The 24349-nt window shown below is 41.3% G+C and overlaps 1 protein-coding gene across 3 annotated transcripts in view; it reads left to right on the plus strand.

Moving 5' to 3' along the window:
* Positions 1-24349, plus strand: part of med15 (mediator complex subunit 15) — a 155505-nt gene that overhangs the window by 125460 nt on the left and 5696 nt on the right. For all 3 annotated transcript variants that reach the window (XM_060844094.1, XM_060844096.1, XM_060844095.1), the window contains 6 exons: positions 4757-4891; positions 12924-12987; positions 14547-14613; positions 16356-16516; positions 23526-23692; positions 23917-24015. In XM_060844094.1, coding sequence (XP_060700077.1) covers positions 4757-4891; positions 12924-12987; positions 14547-14613; positions 16356-16516; positions 23526-23692; positions 23917-24015 — 693 coding nt within the window. The remainder of the gene's footprint in view (positions 1-4756; positions 4892-12923; positions 12988-14546; positions 14614-16355; positions 16517-23525; positions 23693-23916; positions 24016-24349) is intronic.

A 24349-nucleotide genomic window follows, 5' to 3' on the forward strand; every position in this document is an offset into this window, starting at 1 on the left:
AACAGTGGATGAGGGTAACGTGGTTGATGTAATGTATTTGGATTTCAGTAAGGCATTTGATTAGGTTTCCCACAATAGGCTATTGCACAAAATATGGAGACATGGGGTTGAGGGTGAATTAGTGGTTTGGATCAGAAATTGGCTAGCTGAAAGAAGACAGGCTGGTGGTTGATGGGAAATGTTCATCCTGGAGTTCAGTTACTAGTGGTGCACTGCAAGGATCTGTTTTGAGTCCACTGCTGTTTGTCATTTTTATAAATGACGTGAGGGCATAGAAGGATGGGTTAGTAAATTTGTGAATGACGCTGAGGTCAATGGAGTTGTGGATAGTGCTGAAGGATGTTGCAGGTTACAAAGGTACATAGATAAGCTGCAGAGCTGGGCTGAGAGGTGGCAAATGGAGTTTAATGGAAAGTGAGATGATTCACTTTGGAAGGTGCACAGGAACGCAGACTACTGGGCTAATGGTAAGATTCTTGGGAGTGTAGATGAACAGGCGTAACAGCTGTTAGGGGTGTTAAGGCATGCAGTGTGTGGCTTTTATTGGTAGAGGGATTGAATTTCATAGCCACGTGGTCATGTTGCAGCTGCACAAAACTCTAGCACTGCCATAATTGCTTACAGTTCCGGTCACTGCATTATAGGAAGGATTGGGGAGAATTCAGAGGAGATTTCTTAGAATGTTGCCTGGTATGGAGGGAAGGTCTTATGAGGAAAGGTTCGGGTCTTGAAGCTGTTTTCATTAGAGAGATGAAGGTTGAGAGGTGATTTAATTGAGACATATAAGATAATTGGGGGTTAGAAAGGGAGGACAGTGAGAGTCCTTTTTCTCGAATAGTGATGGCTAGCATGAGAGGAAATATGTATCACCCCTCAATTTAAAGATATAGGACAGATGTCAGAGGTAGCTTCTTTACTCAGAGTAGGAGAGGCATGGAACGCCCTGCCTGGAATAGTAGTAGACTGATCTGATAGACATATGGATGAAAATGAAATAGTGTTGGATAGATGGGCTTCAGATTGGTTCCACAGGTCTGCACAACATCGAGAGCTAAAGGGCCTGTACTATGCTGTTATGTTCTATGTTCTTATAAATCTGCAAAATGATATCCTGACGTCTGTACTCAATTCCATGATTAATAAAGGTAAGCATGCCGTACACCTTCTTTGCCATCTTGTGTGGCCATTTTCAAGGAGCTATGGACTTGAACGCCAAGATCCATCTGTTTATCAGGGCTGTTCAGAGTCCTGCCACTATACTTTTCTTTAATATTTGATCTTCCAAAATGCAGCACCTCACATTTACCCGGATTAAACTCCATCTGCTATTTCTGCGCCCATATCTGCAACTGATCTATATCCCTCTGTATCCATTGACAGCCTTCTACGTTATCCACAATTCCACTGATCTTTCTATTGTCTGCAAACTTGCTAACCCATCCATCTATATTTCCATCCAAGTCATTTATATATATCACAAGCAACAGATGTTCCAGTACAGATCCCTGCAGAACACCACTAGTCACAGACTTCAAGCTAGAAAAACATCCTTCCTTGCCCCCTCCATTCTATGGGCAAGCCACTTCTAAATCCAGACGGCCAAGTCACCTGGATCTCATGCATCTTAATCTTCTGGATGAGCCTATTAAAAGGAACCTTGTCAAAAACCTTACTAAATTCCATGTAGACCACATCTCACTACTGTACACTCATTGATCAACATTGTTAACTCCTTGAAAAATTCAATTAAGTTAGTAAGACATGACTTGCCCTGCACAAAGCCATGCTGAATGTCCCTAATTAGGCCATGCTGTGTGTTGTGACTATTAGATTGGCTTGGTGGCTCACTCTTAACTGGTGCAGCTACCAGCTCCTGGTATCTCTGCAGTGGAGCAGATACCAGCTCAAACGTATCCTGTACTGAAGCAGATATCAGCTGTCAGTGCCCCAGTATTAGATCAGATACTAGCTCTCAGTGATCCTGCACTGGAGCAGATACCAGCTGTCAGTAACCTTGTACTGGAGCAGGTGCATCTTGGGGATCCTGAGCTGGAGCACCTCTCAGTGTCTCTGGTCTGGAAGAGATCAGTTCTTGTGCCCTAGTACTTCTGCAGATACCAGCTTTCAGTGCCCCATTACTGGAAAATATGCTAGCTCTCAGGGCCCCAGTCTTGGAACAGATATCAGCTCTGTGCCCCAGAACTGGAGCAGATACCAGCCCTCAGTGCCCCAGTACTGGAGCAGATATCAGCCCTAGGTGCCCCAGTACTGGAGCAGATACCAGTTCTCAGTGCCCAAGTACTGAAGCAGATACTACCTCTCGGTGCCACAGTACTGGACCAGATGCCAGCTCTCTGTGATCCTGTACTGGTGCAGGTGTCAGCTCTCAGTGCCCCAGGACTGGAGCAAAAGCCAGCTCTTAGTGGTCCCATACTCTAGCAGATACCAGCTTTTGGTACCCCAGTACTAGAGCCGATGCCAGCTCTCGATGCCCCAGGACTGAAGGTTGGAGGATTTGAGCGATAGGGAGAGGCTGAAAAGGCTGGGGCTGTTTTCTCTGGAGCGTCAGAGGCTGAGGGGTGACCTTGGAAAAAGTTGATAGGCAGAGAGATCTGGGAGTGCAGGTCCATTGTATCTTGAAGGTTGCTGCACAGATCGATAGAGTGGTCAAGAAGGCATATAGTATGCTTGCCTTCATCAGACGGGGTATTGAGTATAAGAGCTAGCAAGTCATGTTAAAATTGTACAAGACATTAGTTCAGCCGCATTTACAATACTGTGTACAGTTCTGGTCGTCACATTACCAAAAGGATGTGGATGCTTTGGAGAGGGTGCAGAGAAGGTTTACGAAGATGTTACCTGATATGGAAGGTGCTAGCTATGAAGAAAGGGTGAGTAGGTTAGGTTTATTTTCGTTAGAAAAAGGAGATTGAGGGGGGACCTGATTGAAGTTGACAAAGTCATGAAGGGTATAGACTGGGTGGATAGAGACAAGCTTTTTCCCAGGGTGAAGGATTCAATAACGAGAGATCACGCTTTCAAGGTGAGAGGTGGAAAGTTTAAGTGGGGGGGGATACATGCGGTAAGTACTTCACACAGAGGGTGATTGGTGTTTGGAACGCGTTGCCAGCAGAGGTGGTAGAGGCAGGCACGGTGGATTCATTTAAGATGCATCTTGACAAATGTATGAGTAGGTGGGGAGCAGAGGGATACAGATGCTTAGGAATTGACCGACAGGTTTAGATCGTACATATGGATCGGCTCAGGCTTGGAGAGCCGAAAGGCCTGTTCCTGGGCTGTATGTTTTCTTTGTTCTTGTAGAAGTTTACAAAATTATGAGGATAAATAGACAAAGTCTCTTCCCTGGGGTCAGGGCGTCCAGAACTAGAGGGCATAGGTTTAGGGTGAGAGGAGAAAGATATAAAAGAGACCTAAGGGGCAACTTTTTCCATGCAGGATGGTGCGTATATGGAATGAGCTGCCAGAGGAAGTGGTGGAGACTGATACATTTGCAACATTTAAAAGGCATTTGGATGGGTATATGAATAGGATGGATTTGTAGGGATATTGGCCGGGTGCTGGCAGGTGGGACTAGATTGGGTTCGGATAGCTGGTTGGTGTGGCCGGTTTAGACCGAAGGGTCTATTTCCATGCTGTATATGTCTATGACTCTTGCTTCTCCCGTACTCTAGCAAATACCAGCTCTCGATTCCCCAGTACTGGAGCAGATGCCAGCTCTCAGTAATCATGCACATGAGCAGATACCAGCTCACGGTTATCATGAACAGGAGCAGATGTCAACACTCGGTGATCATGCACTTGAGCAGATACCAGCTCTTGGTTATCGTGTACTGGAGCAGATACCAGCTCACGGTGCCCCAGTACTAGAGCAGATATCAGCTCTCGGTGCCCTAGTACTGAAGCAGATATCAGCTCTCGATGCTCCAGTACTGACGCAGATACAAGCTCTTGACATCTCAGTACTGGAGTAGATACCAGCTCTCATTAATCAAGTACACGAGCAGATACCAGCTCACGGGTATTGCTAACACTTGCTGATCCTGTACTTCAGCAGATACTAGCTCTTGGTTATCGTGTACAGGAGCAGATACCGGCTGTCGGTGATCCTGTACTCGAGCAGATACAACCTCTCAGTGCCTCGGTATTGGAGAAGATATCAGCTCTCAGTGCCCCAGTACTGGCGCAGATACCAGCTCTTGGTGCCTCAGTACTACAACAGATACTAGCTCTCGGTGTCCAGTACTGGAGCAATGCCAGCTCTCAGTGCTGCTGCACTAGAGCTGATACCAGCTCTGTGTACCCCAATACTGGATCAGATACCAGCTCTCAGTTATCGTGCACAGGATTTGATGCCAACTTTGTGTGCCCCATTACTGGAGGAGATAGCAACTCTTTGTGCCCCATTACTGGAGCAAATACCAGCTCTTGGTGCCCCTGTCGTGGAGCAAATGTCAGCTTTCAATGACTCTGCACCAGAGCAGATAACAACTCCCAATGACTGTGTACCAGAGTAGATACCAACTTTTCATTATCTCTGTGCTGATGAAATACTACATGGTGGCACTCTCTACCAGATCAAATTGCTGGCAGGCTAACAGTTGTGTAAGCTTTAGAGTCTTGCTCTATCTTAAACATTTGTGTGTCTAAAACATTACAGGGTATAGAGAATAAAATCCTGCACTGCTTTATTAGGGCCCTGAAGTCCAAACTAAGCATCCTCCTTTTGCTGTTACAGTGAACCCAGGCTCAGTTCCAAGTCCAGCTGGTCGGACACAGACTGAGGAACAGCAGTACCTGGACAAATTGAAGCAGCTATCAAAGTACATTGACCCTTTGAGGCGGATGATCAACAAAATAGACAAAAATGAAGGTGAGTTTCTTAACACTTGTGAGGTGACCTCATATTTATTGAATACTGCGCTGACAAAAGTCTCGCCAGGTGGTCTCACAGTAAGCATAATTTGTCTTTTACACCACCCCAACAGAGTGTGCAGTATGACAAAACGCTCAGGTTTTAACAATATTAATTTCTGTCCACTCATTAAAACAAAGTCTGCTTTAAAATATAGACTGATGTAGGTACATCTAATCTCAGAAAGCAATGTGACAAAACAAGCATCTACGATGTTGGGTTGAAACTTTCTTTGTACTGTATTCACAACAGAAACATGCATGTATTAAAATTACATGAGTAATTTAAATGTCAATAAAAAGGTTTATTTAATATCTGAAAGTATTTCACAAAAATAATTTAAAAATTTGTTCATTCTTCCATTTTGCATACTTTCAGTGAAACCAATGTGCCACCTTTCTTTTTCAGTGAGGGTGTCTTCTATTTCCTACGGCTTGAATCTGCTGTCTCAGCATCTCTGACTGTATTAAATCTGAGCACTTACTTTAATGAGCAACTTTCCTTAATGGTTGGAGCTATGACACCAATTCGCATCAATGAAAATCATTGTCTTGTTACTGGTCAATGCCTAAATTCTGTGAACTTTCATTTTCTTTGTGACTCTCTTTCTTTACTTTCACTTTGGACTTTTGGAGGAATTTGGAATATTGGAATTTTATCTTCCTTTCCCTTTGTCACACTTCCTCTTTCAAGTAAATGATCTACTTGACAATGACTCTCTCCATTCTTCATTAGATACGTGTTTGTATCTACTCTTTCTACAGCAACTCCAATCACATACTTTCACAGCTTTATCTCTTTTACCATGATCTTTTGACAAGCACTGAACATTTCATGCCTAGTGCATCTAGTGTCTTGTTTTTACTTTACTGTTGACGTTAGACTTAAGTAAATTAAACCTTGTCCTGGGAGGATGTTTAAACATTAACCTGTAAGTGAGCAACCTGCTGTACACTGTGGTTATTGTGTAGGAGAATTATTTTAATCTATCTCATAGATAAACATGGAAAGACTACCAAGCTTATCACCTTGTAAATTTTTAAAAAGTATTTACAAGGTGATAAGCTTGGTAGTTATTTCCATGTTTATCCATGAGTCAGAATTATGTGCATTGAGAAGTTTGACAAAAGATTTATGTGGATAGAAGAGAAAAAGAATTTTTAGAAAAATTTAGAAGGTTTTTTAGATTAGATGTAGGGAATCTAATCTAAAAAACCTTGTAAATATTTTGTTGTTTTTCTCTTCTGTCCACATAATTCTTTCTGCAGCACCTCTCAATGCTGAGTGAAATGGTGATATTAAAATATGGTTAATTCCAGTTTTGCTCTGAAATATTTCAGACTCTTCTGACATTAACTGTGGGCCATTACCTGACAACAGCACCTCTGGCAATGCATAAATTGCTAAACACCTTCTCAAACCTTCAATAGTTTTGACACTTCGGTATTGGGCGTAGACTCTCAACATTTATTTACTTGCTGTAGCTGTTAACCAAAGCACGTTGCTGTTTCCTTTTCACCTCAAAGAAATCCATATATATTTGTTCCTAGTCTTTTCTAGTGTCTGGCCATGGATCAAGTGGATCATTTCTTGTCTCTTGTCTGGATCTCACTAAAATCAAGTGGATCTCCCTTGCCAGCTGAGGAAAACTATTCCCGAAAAACCATTTCTATAGCCTTGGCCTCATTGCAATAACTCTTCCACGTAGGCTTATTGCCTTTTCTCAAAAGTTAGGCCTGAATCTTATTATTTCTTCAGCCTTTTATGGACGTATTAAGAAATTGAGTTCTAAGTTTGTGCTATGCCCACAGTAGCAAATAAGTTTCATTAACTGGAGAACATAATCTGCTACTGTCTCCCTTCACTTCCTTTGAATTCAGCTCTTTGCAATTTTATTCTTAATCATGCTGTATTATCAGTTGAGAAGCTCTGTAGTTTCAGCATTGAATACTGCAGTCTCTGGGGTAACATTTGTTAGTCACTACATCAAAGGCATCTGGTCCTGTTTCGATGAGGGAAACATTTTCTTTATTGTCATCTCCTGTTTTATTCACTTTAAGCCAAATGTGCAACCTTTGTTCATAATTGCACTGGTACTTTTTGTTAAGTTTCAATTCCCTAATTGTCTCCAAGTATGCCTTCTTTTTCAATCAATTAAATACCATGCTGACTCACTGAGCTGTGTGTAGTGAATCTTGCAAATTGTTCAAGATCAACTTTGAGTTCCAAAAGCTATGTCACGGTCCTTCCTTTTACAAGCAAACTTAAAAGGAAAATGTATTCCAACTCTTCGACATCTTTCTGGTATGTGCTACACCTAAATTAGGATCCACCATGTTGGACCCACTGTAAGCTACCATTGTAGACCTAACAGTATACCTCCCAACAGCGACGGCATTGTGACACAAAGTCCAGCCTTTACAATATATGTAGTGTACTTCCTTGATAATTAAGCTCAGAATGCAAGCTGGAGATCTAGAGCAACCTGAACATTGGGGCTTGCTCAGATAATTCAGATAGTGGTTTAAAGAACATCTTCCTGAATGTTAGAGGATTTGCCTGGATTTGCAGCCAGTTTTCTTTCCAACATGCTATCATTTACAAAACTTTGCTTTGATAAGTAGATTGGAGTTTTTTTCCTGAAATCTTTTCCAGTTGGATAAATGTATAAAAGATCCGGAGGGGGCTAGCTTCCAACCTCAGCATCTGCTGTGTTAGCTGATCTGAGCCACAATATTTCTTGAACCAGTTGGCTTCAGTGTTGTTGGGCCATCATCAAGAGAATGAAATCAGGGTCTGCTCTCCTAATCGTTTATCCATTCTTTAAGTGTAAAGTGATTAATTTTCTCAGAGACAATATTACCGTGAAATTAAGGGTGAAATTCTAGCAGAGGGGCAAGGGTGTACATGTGCATAATTCACTGTCAGTTGTGGACAGATTGAGAGCGTGTAATGAAGCAAATTGTATCTTAAACTTTATCATTGGGTGCATAGAATATAAAAGCAAGAAAGTTGTGCTTAGCCACATTAAAAAAAAGTATTGTGACTAGTTCTGGGTGCATACTACAGGAAGATTGTGAAGGTACGCTATCAATCCGGAAATTAGAGTTGCAGATAATGTGGCTAATAGATTAATAATGGCCAACTTCAATTTACGTATATACTTGGTAGACCAAATTAGCATTCATTCTGTAATGTAATTTCTTGTGTGTGAGAGAGATGGAGCAGTACATTGAGGAACCAAATAGGGATCAGGTTATTTTAGATTTAATGTTGTGTAATGAGAAAGGGCTCATTACACCTTGTTAAATAGTGATCATAATATAACAGAACTATGCATTAAATTTGAAAACAAAGTAGTTCATTCTGAAACTGAGATCTTACATCTGAACAAAGGAAACTGAAAAAAATAAGGGGCAAATGGGCTGAGACAGTTTGAGAATGGTAGAGTTAACAGTTGACAATGAAATATTACATTGTCCACAACAGATGATACTTTCCTCTGAGGCTCAAACACTCAAAGTGAATCCTCAATCAACCATGGCCAATGAAAAATGTTAAAAATTGCTTCAGATCAAAGAAAGTGGTAAATCTGAACAGGACTAAGAAACTCATAAAGGAAAGGGAAAATAGTATGAATGCAACCTAGCAAGAAACATAAAAGCTTCTTTAGGTATGTGAAAAGTTTAGCTTGGACAAATGGACTGAAAAATTTGTAGTGAACGGCAAGTGGAGAAACTAAACAGTTATTTTGCACATGTTCATGGAAGAAGGTATCGAAAATCTCTCAGAAATACAAGATGACCAAGGGATTTGTGAAACTGAGCAATGAAAAGAAATTTATTTCAATAAACAAGTAGTACTTCAAAAGTCAACTGGATTAAGGTTGGTAGATTCCCTGGACCAGGTGAACTACATCCCCGAGTGTTGAACAAGATGCCGAGAGATTATCTCTTAAAATTCTATAGGTACTGGAAAAGTTTCTGGGAACTGGAAAGCAGCAAATGCAATTCCCGTGTGTTTAAGAAATGAAGAAGAAGGAGAATGTTAGAATCAATTAGAAACAATATAATGACTTGACGTAGAAAATAGTGATAATGTTGGGCAGAGTCAACCTGGATTCATGGAATAAATATCTTTGGCAAACTTTTTAGAGTTTGTTTAAGGATGTTACTTGTAATGTAGAAAGAGGAGAACCTGTAGGTGTGGCGTATTTGGATTTTCAGAAAACTTTTGTTGAGGTCCCACACGAGGTTAGTAAATGAGTGCATGGGTTTGGGCTGGGAAATCTGCTAGTCTTGATTGGATTGTGAATTGGTTAGTAGACTGAAAGTAGGAATAAACACATCTTCAGATAACAAGCAATTACCAGTGGGGTCAGTAGTAGATCTGTTCATAATCTATATAAATGATGTTGATGTAGGAGCCAATTGTAATATTTCCAAATTTGCTGATGACATCAAACAGGGTATGAATGTTAATTGTGAGGAGGATGCAAAGAGGCCTCAAGAGATCTTGGACAGGCTAAGTGAATAGATTAGAACATGGCAGGTGGAGTAAATGTGAATGAGAGTGAAGTTATTTACATTGGTAACGAAAACATCTGAATACTTCTTAAATGGTGAGAGGATGGGAAATACGGGTGTTTAATGTTAAGTCTAAGTGTTATAGAATTGTAGAGGTTTACAGTACAGAAGAAGAACATTTTACCCATCATGTCTGCACTGGCTCCTGAAAGAGTTCCCAGCTAGTCCACCCTCCAGCTGTATCTCCATACCCTTCTAACTCCACCACTTTCAAATATATGTCCAGCTATCGTTTGAAACTTCCAGTGGAATCCACCTCTACCATCCTCGCAGGCAGCACATTCCAAATCCTAAACAACTCTCTGAATACACAAGTTTCTCCTCATCTCACTCTTAGCTGTTTTGCCAACAATCTTGAAATTGCTGACATATCAACTAGTGGAAACAGAATATCCTTCTTTACCCTGTCAAAAATTGTTCATAATTTTGAACAACTCAGCAACATCACCTCTTAACCTTATCTATTCCAAGAAGAATAAACTAATTTCTATAATCTTTCCTTGAATCTAAAATCCCTCATTTCTTGAATCATTCTAGTAAGTCTCCTTTGAACTTTGTCCAGTACTTTACAATCCTTCCTTACATAATCTGAACGCAATATTTCCAGAGGGTTTATAAATAGAGGCAAATAGAATAAATGATTCATCGAGGTGTAGTATCACTTTTATCCTATTTGCCTCTATTTATAAACCCAAGGATTCCATAAGCCGCCTTAACAGCTGTTTCAGCTTGCCTTCAAAGAATCATCTAGTGAGCCCTAGGTTCCTCTGCTGTTGTACTTCCCTCAAAGTTGTATCATTGAGTCTTTATTATCTGTCTGAGTTTCTTCTTCCAAAATGGATTATCTCACATTTCTCTGCTTTCACATTCATTTGTCAGGTGTCTGCCTATTTGGTCAACTTGCCAATGTTCCTCTGAGGCACTCAGCATCATCCGTACAATTCAGCATTCTCCCTAGCTTAGTATCATTGTTGTTGAGTCTCTAAAAGTTTGCATTGTGGTGCAGCAAACAAATGGAGGACAAATGGGTATGACAATGTAGTAAGCAATTAGGAAGGCAAGGAGTCGGTTGGCTACCTAAACGGAAATTTGAACATGAAGTAAAGATGTTTTGCTGCAGTTATTTAGATCCTTGGTCAAACCTCACCTGGCGTACAGTTCTATCTCCTAATCTAATAAAGGATATACTTGCCATAGAGGGAGTGCAAAATAGGTTCACCTTCTGGGAAGGCAGAATGGAGGAGAAGAGATTGAAGAAAGTAGCCTGTATTATGAGGAGTTCCGAAGAATGAGGGGACTGCAGGTTGGGTGCAGATCAGATGTTTCCCCTGACTAGTGAACCTTAAACCAGGAGTGAGATTCTCAGAAAGAGGAAGTTGGCCATTTAAGATGAAAATGAGGAGAAGTTCAGATTGTGGAGATTCTTTAGAATTCTGTTTCTTAGAGACACGTTCAATCGTTGAGCAAGTTTTAGGACAAAAATTGATTAAGTTCTGGAGACTTATGATACCAGGGAACATAGAAGTAGTGCACAATAATGGTATTGAAGAGATGATAAGCCATGATCTAAATGTGTGGACAGCTAAGTCAATCTGAATAGCCTACTCCTGTTCCAAAGCCCCTCCTTAGTTACCCTGGAAAGGTGGTGGTGGGTTGCGCTCTTGACCTGTTGATGTTTGTAGGACACTTTGGAGGGCAGCTAACAATCAACCCTGCTGGTGAAGGACTCTCTGTTTCCCATGAATTCTTGATTTTCCATCACCACAACCAGCAAGCATCCAGAGATCCATCGTAAGTATTCCTGTTTCCTTACAAGAGAGAAAGGACAGCAGAACAGCTGAATTGGGCTGAATCAGGTTCATTCTGTACATAAGGTAGGCCTATTTCATGTTGCCCCTGTGTGCAGATGGAGCAGTGTGTTGCTGTTAATTCCCATCTCCACTTTGCCTTAAGTGCATTGACTCAAATAACGCATGACCTCAGAAGTGGCATGTTTCCTGACAAATGCATAATGTTCAGCATCATTCACAACTCCTCGGATGCCAAAGCAGTCTGAATCTAAATGCAGCAACCTGGACTGCATCCAAATTTATGGTGGCAAGGAACATCATGCCACACACGTGTTAGACAATGACCATCGCCAGCAAGAGAGAATCTAATCATCATCCCTGGATGTTCAATGGCATTAATATCTCTAAATGTTCCACTATTATCATCCAGGAGGTTATCATTGACCAGAAGCTAAACTTGATCAAGCATATAAACACAGTGGCTGCAAGAGCAGGTCAAAGGCTCAGCATACTGCAGGGAGTAATTCACCTCCGATTTCCCAAAAGCCTGTCTTCCATCTATAATGCATAAATCAGGAGTGTGATAGAACAGTCTCCACTTGCCTGGATGAATGCTGCCCCAAAAACACTCAAGAAAACTTGACATAATGCAGAACAAAGCAGCCTGCTGATTGGCAATCCATCCAACACCTTCAAAATCCTCTCTCTTCATGATAAACACTCCGCAGCAGCAGTATGTACTATCTGCAAGATGCACTGCAGTAACTTGCCAAGACTCCTCCAATACCATCTTACAAACTCAGGTCCTTTATGACCTAGAAGGACAAGGACATTAGGTACACTGGGGCACCACCACCTTGCAGGTTCCCCTACAAGCCACTCACCATTTTACTTAGAAATAGATCACTGTTCCTGGATCAAATTCCCTCTCTAATAGTGCCATGGGTGCACCTACACCCATGGCTACAGTAGTTCAAGAAGACAACTCACCAGGCAACTCGGGTTGGGAAATACATGCTGACCCACACTGCGATACGTGCATTCCGTGAATGAATAAATAAAACCAACTAACCTGCGGCTCGGATTGGATGACTACCAGCAATCTTTTTTTGAGTTGCTCTGTCACTTTCTGCTCTCTCAGTGCAGCGGAGTAGCAACAACCATTTGCCATTATGTAGCATATGTTACTTGAAAAAAAGGTCCAGGAGAGCACAGACACGGAGTACCAGTAAAGAAGAATGACAAATGAGGAATTATAAAGATGGAAAGGAAATAGCAAAGCTGGGTTTTTATAGAGAGAATTGCACATATGAAGGAGTAACGATGGTTTGAAGAGCCCATAGCAATCCCAATTACTACCTTGCTGCAATCATCAGCTTGTTATACAATTTTAAGCTTTGCATGTTTGTCAGAGTACCACTGGATTGTTGGAAAATTTGTGACGCTCAATTGTATGTTGCTTCATTCGCTTAGGTAGCTTTGTTCAGTCTCTTGCTGTATTTGGTGGTATTAATTTCCACCTTCATGTTATATAGTTATCATTAATGCAAATGCTGATGCAACACGATTCTGGTCAGAGATTATCTAATATTTTGACCAACCTGTATGTTACAGACAGAAAGAAAGATCTAAGTAAGATGAAGAGCCTCCTGGACATCCTCACTGACCCTAACAAGCGGTATGGCATGAATTGTACTGATATGCAGAGATGGTGTGTTTTATATTGAGACTGTCTCTGTTGTCTATTCTCCATTCCATAGGTTATTGTCGACTGTCTGGGTCTCAGGATTACAAGTTTACTGACTGAACACTAACTGTCTCCTTTGCACTCTGACTTAGAGTCTTGCAGTGTACAGCATGGAAACAGACCCTTCGGTCCAACCCATCCATGCCGACCAGATATCCCAACCCAATCTAGTCCCACCTGTCAGCACCCGGCCCATATCCCTCCAATAGGAAATTCATATACCAATCCAAATATCTTTTAAATGTTGCAATTGTAGCAGCCTCCACCACTTCCTCTGGCAGCTCATTCCATACATGCACCACCCTCTGTGAAAAAGTTACCCCTTAGTTCTCTTTTATATCTTTCCCCTCTCACCCTAAACAAATGCCCTCCAGTTCTGGACTCCCCAACCCCAGGGAAAAGATTTTGTCTATTTATCCTATTCATACCCCTCATAGTTTTGTAAACCTCTATAAGGTCACCCCTCAGTGTGCAAATGTTTAATGGAACCTTTGGCTGATGGCCAGCCACCACTAAGCTCTTTTACACATTTTCAATCAATTTGTTCAGAGATGTTAGTACACAGCTCTGGAGCAGTTGGAACTTCTATCTGGGTCTCCTGGCTTTGAGATAGAGACACCACTACTGCGCCTCTAGAGCCACTGCTCTAACCTCTGTTACTCCAACTCTTTTCAATTGGTTATTTCAGCAGATCAATAAGATTAAAGCTGAATGTATTTGGATGTTGATACACTGACCCAGGTGAGCAGCAACAGGAACAGAGAATTTACTCTTTGATAAACATAGTCATGGTCAGATTGAGGCATGACACCTGTCTAAGAGCAATATGGCTAATTCTATCTTGTCCAATTAGGAATTGATATCAAAAAACAGTTGAGCAAGTGGCATACTCATACTCATCTCCACTTCTGCAACTATAAGATAACTGCATATTATATGGTTTGGAAAGTGAACAATTCACCATATGGTGGCTGTGATAAATATATGGGGCAACACTACTGAAAAGGTATAGAGGCCAAGATTGGACAATTTTAGTGATGAGGAAAAATTGGATATGTGGAGCAGAGAGGGCTGAGGGAAGATTTCATTGAGGTGTATAAAATTGAGGGGCCTATATTGAATTGATAGGGAGGAACTATTTTCATTAACAGAGATCAGTGATGAGGTATACATCAAAAATGATTTGTGGGAGGACTGGAGAGGAATCTGTATGTGGTGTAGAGTGGGTATGGATCTCGCTGTATAAAAGTATGGCGGAGACAGAAGCCCTCGTACCTTAAAAAAAAGACTACTTGAGGTGTTGCAACCTGTAGAGTTACTGACCATATTCTGGAAGGTGGGATTAGATGGGAAAGCTCTTTTTCAGCTGTCGTGGACACAATGGGTTGAGTGGCCACCATGCATCTTAAAGCTTTTTCTGTGTTTCTGTATTAAAAGACTCATTCCTTCTGTTGGTGATACTAAAGGACTCATTTGATTCATTTTCACAGATGTTCTTTAGCAACTCTCCAAAAGTGTGAAATTGCTTTGGAAAAGCTCAAAAATGACATGGCTGTGGTGAGTTGCACTGCTTGATATGGTAACACTTAACCTTAAATATTTTCCTCCAATTTCCCATCTTCTCTGACCCTAATTGGAGTGCAGATTGAATGAAACACTGGCCATGTCCCTCTACCTTGCCATATACCCTTCCATGCAACCACTGACAGCAAACAAAAAGTTGACTGGTAGGTGCCTCAGCCTAGCCCTATTCTGCTTTCATCCAGCCTTCATAGAGACAGGAGTATACTATTCAGCCCCTCAAGCCCATTCCAGTATATAGAGATATTCTACTGGAAATATTAGATAGTCTTAAGAGCAGAAATTTGCTTGGAATATTTTTACTCCTATTCCTAATCACACCATAGTCCCAGTGAATCATGGAGCTACGGTCTCATTGAACTCTGATAACTGGTGGTTTGTTTTCATATATTACATTACATTACCTACATAGTGGAAACAGGCCCTTCGGCCCAACCAGTCCACACCGACCCTTCGAAGAGTAACCCACCCAGACCTATTTCCCATGCACCTAACACTATGGGCAATTTAGCATGACCAATTCTCCTGACCTGCACATCTTTGAACTGTGGGAGGAAACTGGAGCACCCTGAGAAAACCCACGCAGAAACAGGGATAATGTGCAAACTCCACATCGACAGTCATCTGAGGTTGGAATTGAACCTGGGACCCTGGTGATGTGAGGCAGCAGTGCTAACCACAGAGCCACTGTGCTGCCCAACTGAGGGTTACCACACCTCGGGTGAGATTGAGAAGGCGTGGGACCTTCATGATGACCTCAGCTGGTGTGGGAATTGAACCTGTTGGCATCACTCTGGAGCTGAGCACTTGGTTTATGACGCAGAGTGACGCTGTATGGGTTCAGTTCCTGCACTGGCTGAAGGTACCACGAAGATCTTGTTTTCCAACCTCACCTGAGGTGCGGTGACCCTCAGTCAAAGCCATGACTAGTCGCCTCTGTCAAATGAGAGAGCAGCCCCACAGGACTTTGGCATTAAGGCGACTTTACCATTATCTCTTGTAGGGGAAAGAAATAGAGTAAAATGGTTAGAGAGACCCCTTTGGGATCTGGACTGGTTTGTGATCATGGCCAGTGCTGTTTTGTGGGCAACTGGTTCAGGAATTGCTAGGATGCTTCTAATCAATCTGTTTATGCAGTATCTCAGAAGAGGGGACAGTTTGTTCACCAGAGTATCTGCGACACTTGAAATTTTACTGACATTTCGGATTGAACTCTTGTAAATTATGAAAGTTTAGGGGAGGCGATGGCCTGATGGTATTATCGCTGGGCTGTTAATCTAGAGATCCAAGTAATATCCTGGGTACCTGGGTTGAAACCTTGCCATGGCAGATAGTGAAATTTGAATTCAATAAAAATCTGGAAGTAAGAGTCCTAATGATGTTCATGAATCCATTGTCGGCTTTTGAAAAAACCGATGTGGTTCACAATGTCCTTTAGGGAAGGAAACTGCTATCCTTACCTGGTCTAGCCTACATGTGACTCCAGACCCACAGTAATGTAGTTGACTCTTAAATGCCCTCTTGGTGATAAATGTTGACTCAGCCAGCAATGCATTCATCGCACGAATGAATTTAAGAAAAAGAAAATGGGGAAAAGATCTCTGCTCCATATATGATTCCTGCTTTAAGCTAATTTGCTTCTTTTTGTTAATGTAGATAATCCCTGAGTGCCCATTAGACAGATAGGTTAGTAATATATATTTCTGTTCTCTTCACAGCCCACACCACCACCTCCACCAATGACCATCACAAAGCAGCAGTACTTGTGCCAGCCCCTCCTCGATGCTGTCCTGGCCAACATCCGTTCCCCAGTCTTCAACCATTCCCTCCAGCGAACTTTTGGACCTGCCATGACTGCCATCCATGGACCACCAATCACGTATGTATGACAATTTCTCATCACCTTGCCCACAAAGTATGGATTACTGGATTGTCCTGGCTACAGGAATGTGTGCTTCATTGATGAACTGACTATTAATACTTTTAGGAAGGACTCACTTTTATTTAGTTGCGGTCTCCCTTTCTCAGCCTCACTGTTAGTGAAACAAAAATGTTGCCATAGTTTTACCAGACTATAGGGCTGCTTTCAGAGAGAGAAAGATGACTGATGGTTTAACCTGAGGGTCACCGCACCTCAGGCAAGTGCAGAGGTTGAGAGAAGGAGAGTCATTCATGATAACCTCAGCCAGTGTGAGAATTCGTGTCAGTCTGTGTTGCAAACCAGTCACCCGCCTGACTGAGCTAAGCTGATTCAGGGAGGCATGGTGGCTCAGCGATTGGCACCACAGACTTAGGACCAGAGACCTGGGTTTGATTATAGGCTCGGACGACTGTCTTCATGGAGTTTGCAAATTCTCCCCATGTTTACATGGGTTTCCTCCGGGTAGTCTGGTTTCCTTCCAATGTCCAAAGATGTGCAGGTGAGCTGAATTGGCCATGCTAAATTGCCCATAGTGTCCAGGGATGTGCAGGCTAGATGGATTAGCCATGGGAAATGCAGGGTTACAGGGACAGGGTAAAGGGGTGGATCTGGGTGGAATACTATTTGGAGGTTTGGTGTGAACTCGATTGGTCAAATGGCCTGCTTCCACATTGTAGGGATTCTAAGATTCTATGACTCCCAATTACTGTTGGTAGATTTTTTCCAACCCCTCTCTCCACACAAACCACTCATTTAGAGACTTTGTGATCTTACCTACCAATTGGATCTTGGTGACACTCTGAGATATTTTACCAAATTAAAGACATGAATAAAATTTAAGTTGTGTACATTTTGTAGTATCAAAATGTGAGATGTTCGTTTGGAACTGTAAGACTGGGGAACTTAACAAACGTTTTTAAGATTGGGAAAGGGAAGATAGAGATGGACAAAATGGTTTCACTTGTGAAAGCACCAAATGTAGTCCTTAAATCTAATTGGTAGCAATTTATCTGCATGTCATTCAGTCTAGTCACAGTTCACAATGTGATCACCCCTACATTAGAGGTGAAATGCAGACTGGTTGACACCTTTGCAAACATCTGTATTCTATCCACAAAAAGCTTCTAGTTCTCTGCACTTCAACACACCAGCATGTTCCCACACTAACATTTCTGTTGGACGCCTGCTGCAGTGTTTCAGCAAGACTCAACACAAGCTCAAAGTACAACATTGCATTTCCACTTGTGGACCATGCAGCCTCTAGGACTCAACATCAAGTTCAATAACCTTAGAGCCTGGTTCCATCCTTCCATGTTTTTTACCCAACCCCACACCTGGTCCCGTGACTCTGGAGTAAAATATACTTGCCAGATGACTATTGACATGGTCATCATTGGATTCTTATTTCCAGATTTTTATTGAATTCAAATTCCACCATCTGCCATAGTGGGATTCAAACCTGGGTCTGTGGATTAACAGTCTAGCAATAATTCCTCTAGGTTGTTGCCTCTCTTCAGATTGTTTCAGATCCATTCAGATTGATTAAGATAAACACCATCAATGGTATTTTGTACTATGTTAAGGAAGAAGAGTGGGTTTCACACTGAAAGTTACTGGCAGGAAAATCAGCGGGTGGATTGAGGAAAGCTACATCTGAGAAATACAGCAAAAAATATAAAAGCTAACAAGGTATTAGTCGCAGGAACAAGTAGAAGGAGCAGATGCTTGTGAAGCTGGCTATAGGAAGCAATGGCTGAGGACGGCTGGGAGAAAGGGGGGTTGATGAAGGAACTACTTGTTTATGGCCTGGTGACAATCATTGAAGCTCAAAGTGGATGAGATGCCAAAATTCACAGAAAAATATAGGAAATGTAGTATCCTTCCATATTGTAAAGAAAGTTGCATTTGTAATATGTTAGGATGATTCTGAGCTTTGACTGATCTCAGCTCATCCACTGAAGTTGCTCGGGGTGAATGAAAAGAGCATGTGGCCATTGAGCAAGTCCTCACTGTAATTGTCCGACATCACAAATATGAGCCTACTGTTTAACAAGGTAGACAGAAGACAAGCTACACATATCTACAAGTCCTAGTTCAATCTTTGGGAAGGAGTTCAAGATTTTGATTAAGGATTGTATTTAGGAAAGGTGGAATTATTACTGTAATCCACTAGAATTCTAAGAAGTATTCTAGAAGATATGGTGTTACTGATAGTGCATAGCACAGTAGCAAACTGAATTTAAGCATGCAGAAATGCAAGGTTAAAATTAAAAACAATACTTAATGAGTTGGTTCATGTCATTACGAATTATAACTAGCTTGGAGTGAACTTGTCTTTAGCTGTTAGATTGGTAAATGTCCTTGTGAATTGCATAACTAGGTAAGTGGAAAGGCTCTTAAACTAAGAAGGAGGGGCAAGGCTTAAATGTGAAAATATGTGGTAATTCAGTAGAGTCAAGGAAAGAGAGGAATAAAGTAACAAGGGAAATGAAGGTTGGAGAATGGCAGGATGAAACAGCGAGGTATTTGACATTCAAGGAAAGTAGGAAGCTGGGGTAAAGATGATGGTGCGGAGATAGTATTGTGTACTTTTGATAAAGGGGCAGAAATAATCATGGTGACAAATCTTCCAAAAAAACTGGATTGGTAGTCATAAGGTTGAGTTCATATAATGCTTTCGAGCGAATTTCTTAGAGCAGCATTATTTGGAACTGACCAGAAAGCAGGTTATATTAGACTGGGTATTGTGTAATGTAACAGAATTAATTAATGCCCTAAGAGTTAAGGCACCCTTAGCAGCAACCACAATATGATTTACATTTAGTTTGAAAGGAAGAAGATCGAATTTAAGGCTAGTGTTTTAAACTTAAATAAGGACAATCGTGTGGGCATGAAAGCTTATCTAGCTGAAGTGAACTGACATATTAGTCCAAGAAGTGATCAACGGAGACGCAGTGATAGATATTTAAGGGAGTATTTCAGAATTCTTGGAATAAGTACATTTCAACAATGAAGAAAAGGTCTGCAGAGAAGACCTACCATCTGTGGTTAACTAAAGAAGTTAAGGAAAGCAACACTTGTAAGGAAAAGGTATACAACTGCGCAAAGGTGTGGCAGGTCAAATGATTGGTCAGAACATAAAGAACAATAGAGAATGACTGAAGTGTGAGAGAAACCTGGCTAGAAATTTTAAAATGGATAGCAAGCATTTCTACAGGTATTTAAAACGGAAAATAGTAAGTAAAGTCAGTTTTGGGCCCTTAGACAGTGAGAATGAGGGAGAGTATGCAGTTAATTGTGGACAATAAATAAATGGCAGATGTAACTAACAAATGTAGTTATGTCTTCTGTCTTCATTATAGAGAATGTAAGAAGCTATTCCAATAATGGCTGTAAATCAGTAGGTGGTAGAAAGAGAAGCTAATGAAATTACAGTCTCAAAGGATGTGGGCAAACTGATGGAGTTATGAGTTGACAAGTCTGTGGGACCAGATGGTTCTGGTGCATGAATCACAAAATGTTAGCATACAGGTACAGCAGGTGATCAAGAAGGTTAATGCAATGTGATCCTCTATTAAAAAGGAATTGAAAATATAAATAAGGATGTAATGTTCCAGTTGTACAGGGCATTGTTGAGAGCCAGTTGAACAATGCAGTTTTAATATCCTTATTTAAGGAGAGATGTAGATGCCTTTACTTCAGAGGAGGTTTACTGGATTGATACAACAGGTTTGACAGACTCGTCTTATTTCCACTGGAGTTTAGAAGAGTAAGAGAGGTGGCTTGATTGAAGTCTGTAAGATCCTGAAAAGTCTTGACAAAATGGGCATGGAAAGCATGTTTGTTTTTGTGAGTTTTTTTTACTGACAGATTAGATTACTTACAGTGTAGAAACAGGCCCTGTGGCCCAAGAAGTCCACACTGACCCACCGAAGCGCAACTCACCCATACCCCTACATTTACCTCTTCACCTAACACTACGGGCAATTTAGCACGGACAATTCACCTAACCTGCACACCTTTGGACTGTGGGAGGAAACCGGAGCACCCAGAGGAAACCCACACAGACATGGGGAGAATGTGCAAACTCCACACAGTCAGTTGCCTGAGGCAGGAATTGAACCCAGGTCTCTGGCGCTGTGAGGCAGCAGTGAACTAGAACATAGAACAGTACAGCACAGAACAGGCCCTTCAGCCCGCGATGTTGTGCCGACCACTGATCCTCATGTGTGCACCCACAAATTTCTGTGACCATATACATGTCCAGTAGTCTCTTAAATGTCCCCAATGACCTTGCTTCCACAACTGCTGCTGGTAACGCATTCCATGCTCTCTCAACTCTCTGTGTAAAGAACCTGCCTCTGACATCCCCTCTATACTTTCCTCCAACCAGCTTAAAACTATGACCCTTCGTGTTAGTCATTTCTGCCCTGGGAAATAGTCTCTGGCTATCGATTCTATCTATGCCTCTCATTATCTTGTGTACCTCAATTAGGTCCCCTCTCCTTCTCCTTTTCTCCAATGAAAAAAGTCTGAGCTCAGTCAGCCTCTCTTCATAAGATAAGTTCTCCAGTCCAGGCAGCTTCCTGGTAAACCTCCTCTGAACCCTCTCCAAAGCATCCTAGGAGCACTGTTTTAAAATTAGTGGTCACCCTTTCAGGAAACAGATGAGGAGAGTCTCTTTTTCTCTCAAAGGGCTGAGAGACTTTGGCACATGCTGCCTCAGAAAGCAGTGAAGGCAGATTCATTTATTATTTTTAAGACAGAGGTCTTATTAAGTGGAAGAATAGGATTTATTAGGGTGGATGGGAATGTGGGATTGTATTTTGTATTTTTTTGTTCTTGTATTTTTTCTCCTGGTATATAAATAAATAGGCTCACTTTCATGTATTCTTGAGAATACATCTGGACTGGTTAGTAATACAAAGTCATCTATAGATATCCCACCAGTGAGTATAGAAAGCTAATGCTATCTGTCAATGTTATCAATTAGACAATCTAACTCCAGTGTATAAGGATATGTACAATATAATTAATGTTAACCTACAAAGGAACAAATGTGGATTTCAAAAAGGTCCTAGTCACTTTTCACAAAACATGATGTGTGCAAATGAGGTAGATTGAAAAGGTTCCATCTGGATGGTTGTGTAGATATATAAACATAGCAAGTCCAGTCCTGTTAGAATTTTGTAGGCTTCTATGAAATTTTATTGAATTTTGGCCTCTGCACTGAAATAGGTGTTAAAACTGATGAATTCTGTGCAAGGATTCTGCACCGTGGGATTTTTTCGACTGGAAGGAGTATCATGATAGTCTTTGGAAAATGTCCTCCTGTCTGGTCTGCAGGGCAGTTTAAATTCATTGAGCAATCTCAGACTTATTACAGTTCAGAAAGAGATAATTTGCTTTTTTTTTGTCTGACTGGATTCTTCAAATGAGCAATGCACTGCATTTCCTTGTCTCTTGTTGATAGCTGTTCACGTTCTTCCTCTACACACAACAACCCAATTCCCTCTTGAATGCCTCAATTGAACCACATTCTCAAGCTGTATATTCTATCTCCTAAAACTCAGTTTGAATTGCTTGCTTCGCATGTCATCATTGTGTCATCCAGTGATTGAAAAGTGAGGTGGGACTTGTGCTTTCTGTTTAGTAATGAACTCATGATTGAAACTGTACCAATCGGAGTACGGTAGAATTATGCTTTCACAAGTTGAGTTGGCGATCATTCCTTAATATAGATTAAGTGCATAAAAGCCTTGTCAATCACTGAAGTATGGCTTTCAAATGTGATTAATGGGGCAATTATCCATTTGACTCCCTGCTTATGTTATTCTGGTAGGACTGGTGTCGCTGTTTAAAGGTCAGGGATGATAATGAATGTTAGAATATGGATTGAAGTCTCAGAATGAGCAGTAACTAAGACAGAGTCTGAAGAAGCAGCCCTGGGTTCCTTTTAGTAAATAGTTCAGTGCATTTAGTTTGAGAATCTCAGCCTGGGCTGATTCCAAGGTTTGCAATCTTGGACTGGTCGGAGAGAATTAAGAAGGCTTTGCACATCAATTGGTGGAATTCTGGTGCTGCAGTCTGCTGATTGTCTCTCTAACCATGTCCTAACACAACATTTTAAAAGTTCCAGCCATTGTCTGCCAAACTTACTCTGACTCCTCTTGTTAAAATCTTGGTATTCGATTTTGCAATGTTTTAGGTAGCAACCTTCTTTGTAAAGCATTGATCAAAGGAATGTTGACTAGCTCCATTATGCCTTAGTTGCCTGTTGTCATATTCACGAGGTGTTTATCCTGTTATCAAGTTGATTTGTCTTTTAATACTGACTGGCTTGGTATTGGTCATGATGATGAGCAGGACCGCTAGTCACTGCCACAAGTCATGTCCGTATCCTGCTCACTGAAAGGCTTGAACTCAGGCTGGAATTGCAATGGGCAGTCACCAAATGGAGGCCAGGACAAGAAAGAGACTGATAGAAAATGACAGGCTCAGTTTTTTTTGTAACTGATTGATTGTTTGGAAGCTGGGAAACCCATCCTGCTCAGAGCCATTCCTTGTCTCTTGGTATTGGAGAGGGAGTAATATTAAATAGTACCCAATATCCCAAGTCATGACTGGAAGCTGAGAGAGGTGGCTGGAACACTTGGTCGGTTAACACACAGTGATCAAGCACATGGACATCTCTGTGGTAACACAGCAGAAGATCACAAGCTGATCAGCAATGGGGAATATATAACACAATCATCATGATGCTGTGCTGACCAGATTTTCATCTGCAAAAAGCAAAGGGAGTTCCAGAAAAAGATTTGAAATAGAGCATCGCTTGGCTCATCGTGGTAATCAACTTGCTAGGGTTGTAATCCTGAGACCCAGGCCAATGCACTGGGGGCATGGGTTCAAATCCAACTAGGATAGCTGTGGAATTTAAAACTAAATACTGATGACTTCTTCCGCGCAGGGCCCCTCTGATCTCACCACGGAAGCGCAAGCATGACGAGGATGAGAGGCAAACCATTCCCAATGTTTTACAGGGTGAGGTTGCGCGGCTCAATCCGAAATTCCTGGTGAATTTGGACCCATCCCACTGCAGTAATAATGGAACAGTCCACCTCATATGTAAATTAGGTAAGTCAAGACAGATTCTGACACCATTCTGATCAGTGTGCAGTGACTATTTAAATGTAATTGATTTCAGGTTTGAAATGATTAAAATTGCCTTGCCTTCAAAAGATTAACTAGCTTTTTGACTGGGAGGATGTAGTGTGATTATGTTGTAACATGATTCTTTCAGATCTGAGTAGATTACTGCTGATTACTTGGACTAATATTGTTATATCCTTTCCTGCCAGATGATAAGAGTCTCCCTAGTGTGCCCCCTCTGCAGCTAAGTGTTCCAGCTGATTACCCAGACCAGAGCCCTCAGTGGACAGATGACTCTCAGCAGTATGGTAAGAGAATAAGAAGATTTTGGGACTCCTCATATGTTGTAATACAAGATGGGCTTGTTTGAAGAGATAGATGACTTCCTCATTGGAGATGTCATTCCTCCTTTTTACATATTAATGGATTTATATTGTGATTAATTATTTGGTGAAGGATAGAAATGTGCTGATCTTTATTTATTTTTACAGGCATTTATTTACAGAGTTACACATTATAAGCAAGCTTCTCTTAACCCACAACCACTGTTTCAACATGTGTCAATTTATAGTTCTATTTGAATCTCCAGTTAGCTTTCACTTCCTGCTAACAGTTAATGTACTTTTCGAAAGCAATAATGTC

Source organism: Hemiscyllium ocellatum, chromosome 24 (assembly GCF_020745735.1).
Source record: "Hemiscyllium ocellatum isolate sHemOce1 chromosome 24, sHemOce1.pat.X.cur, whole genome shotgun sequence".
Classification (NCBI taxonomy): Eukaryota; Metazoa; Chordata; class Chondrichthyes; order Orectolobiformes; family Hemiscylliidae; genus Hemiscyllium; species Hemiscyllium ocellatum.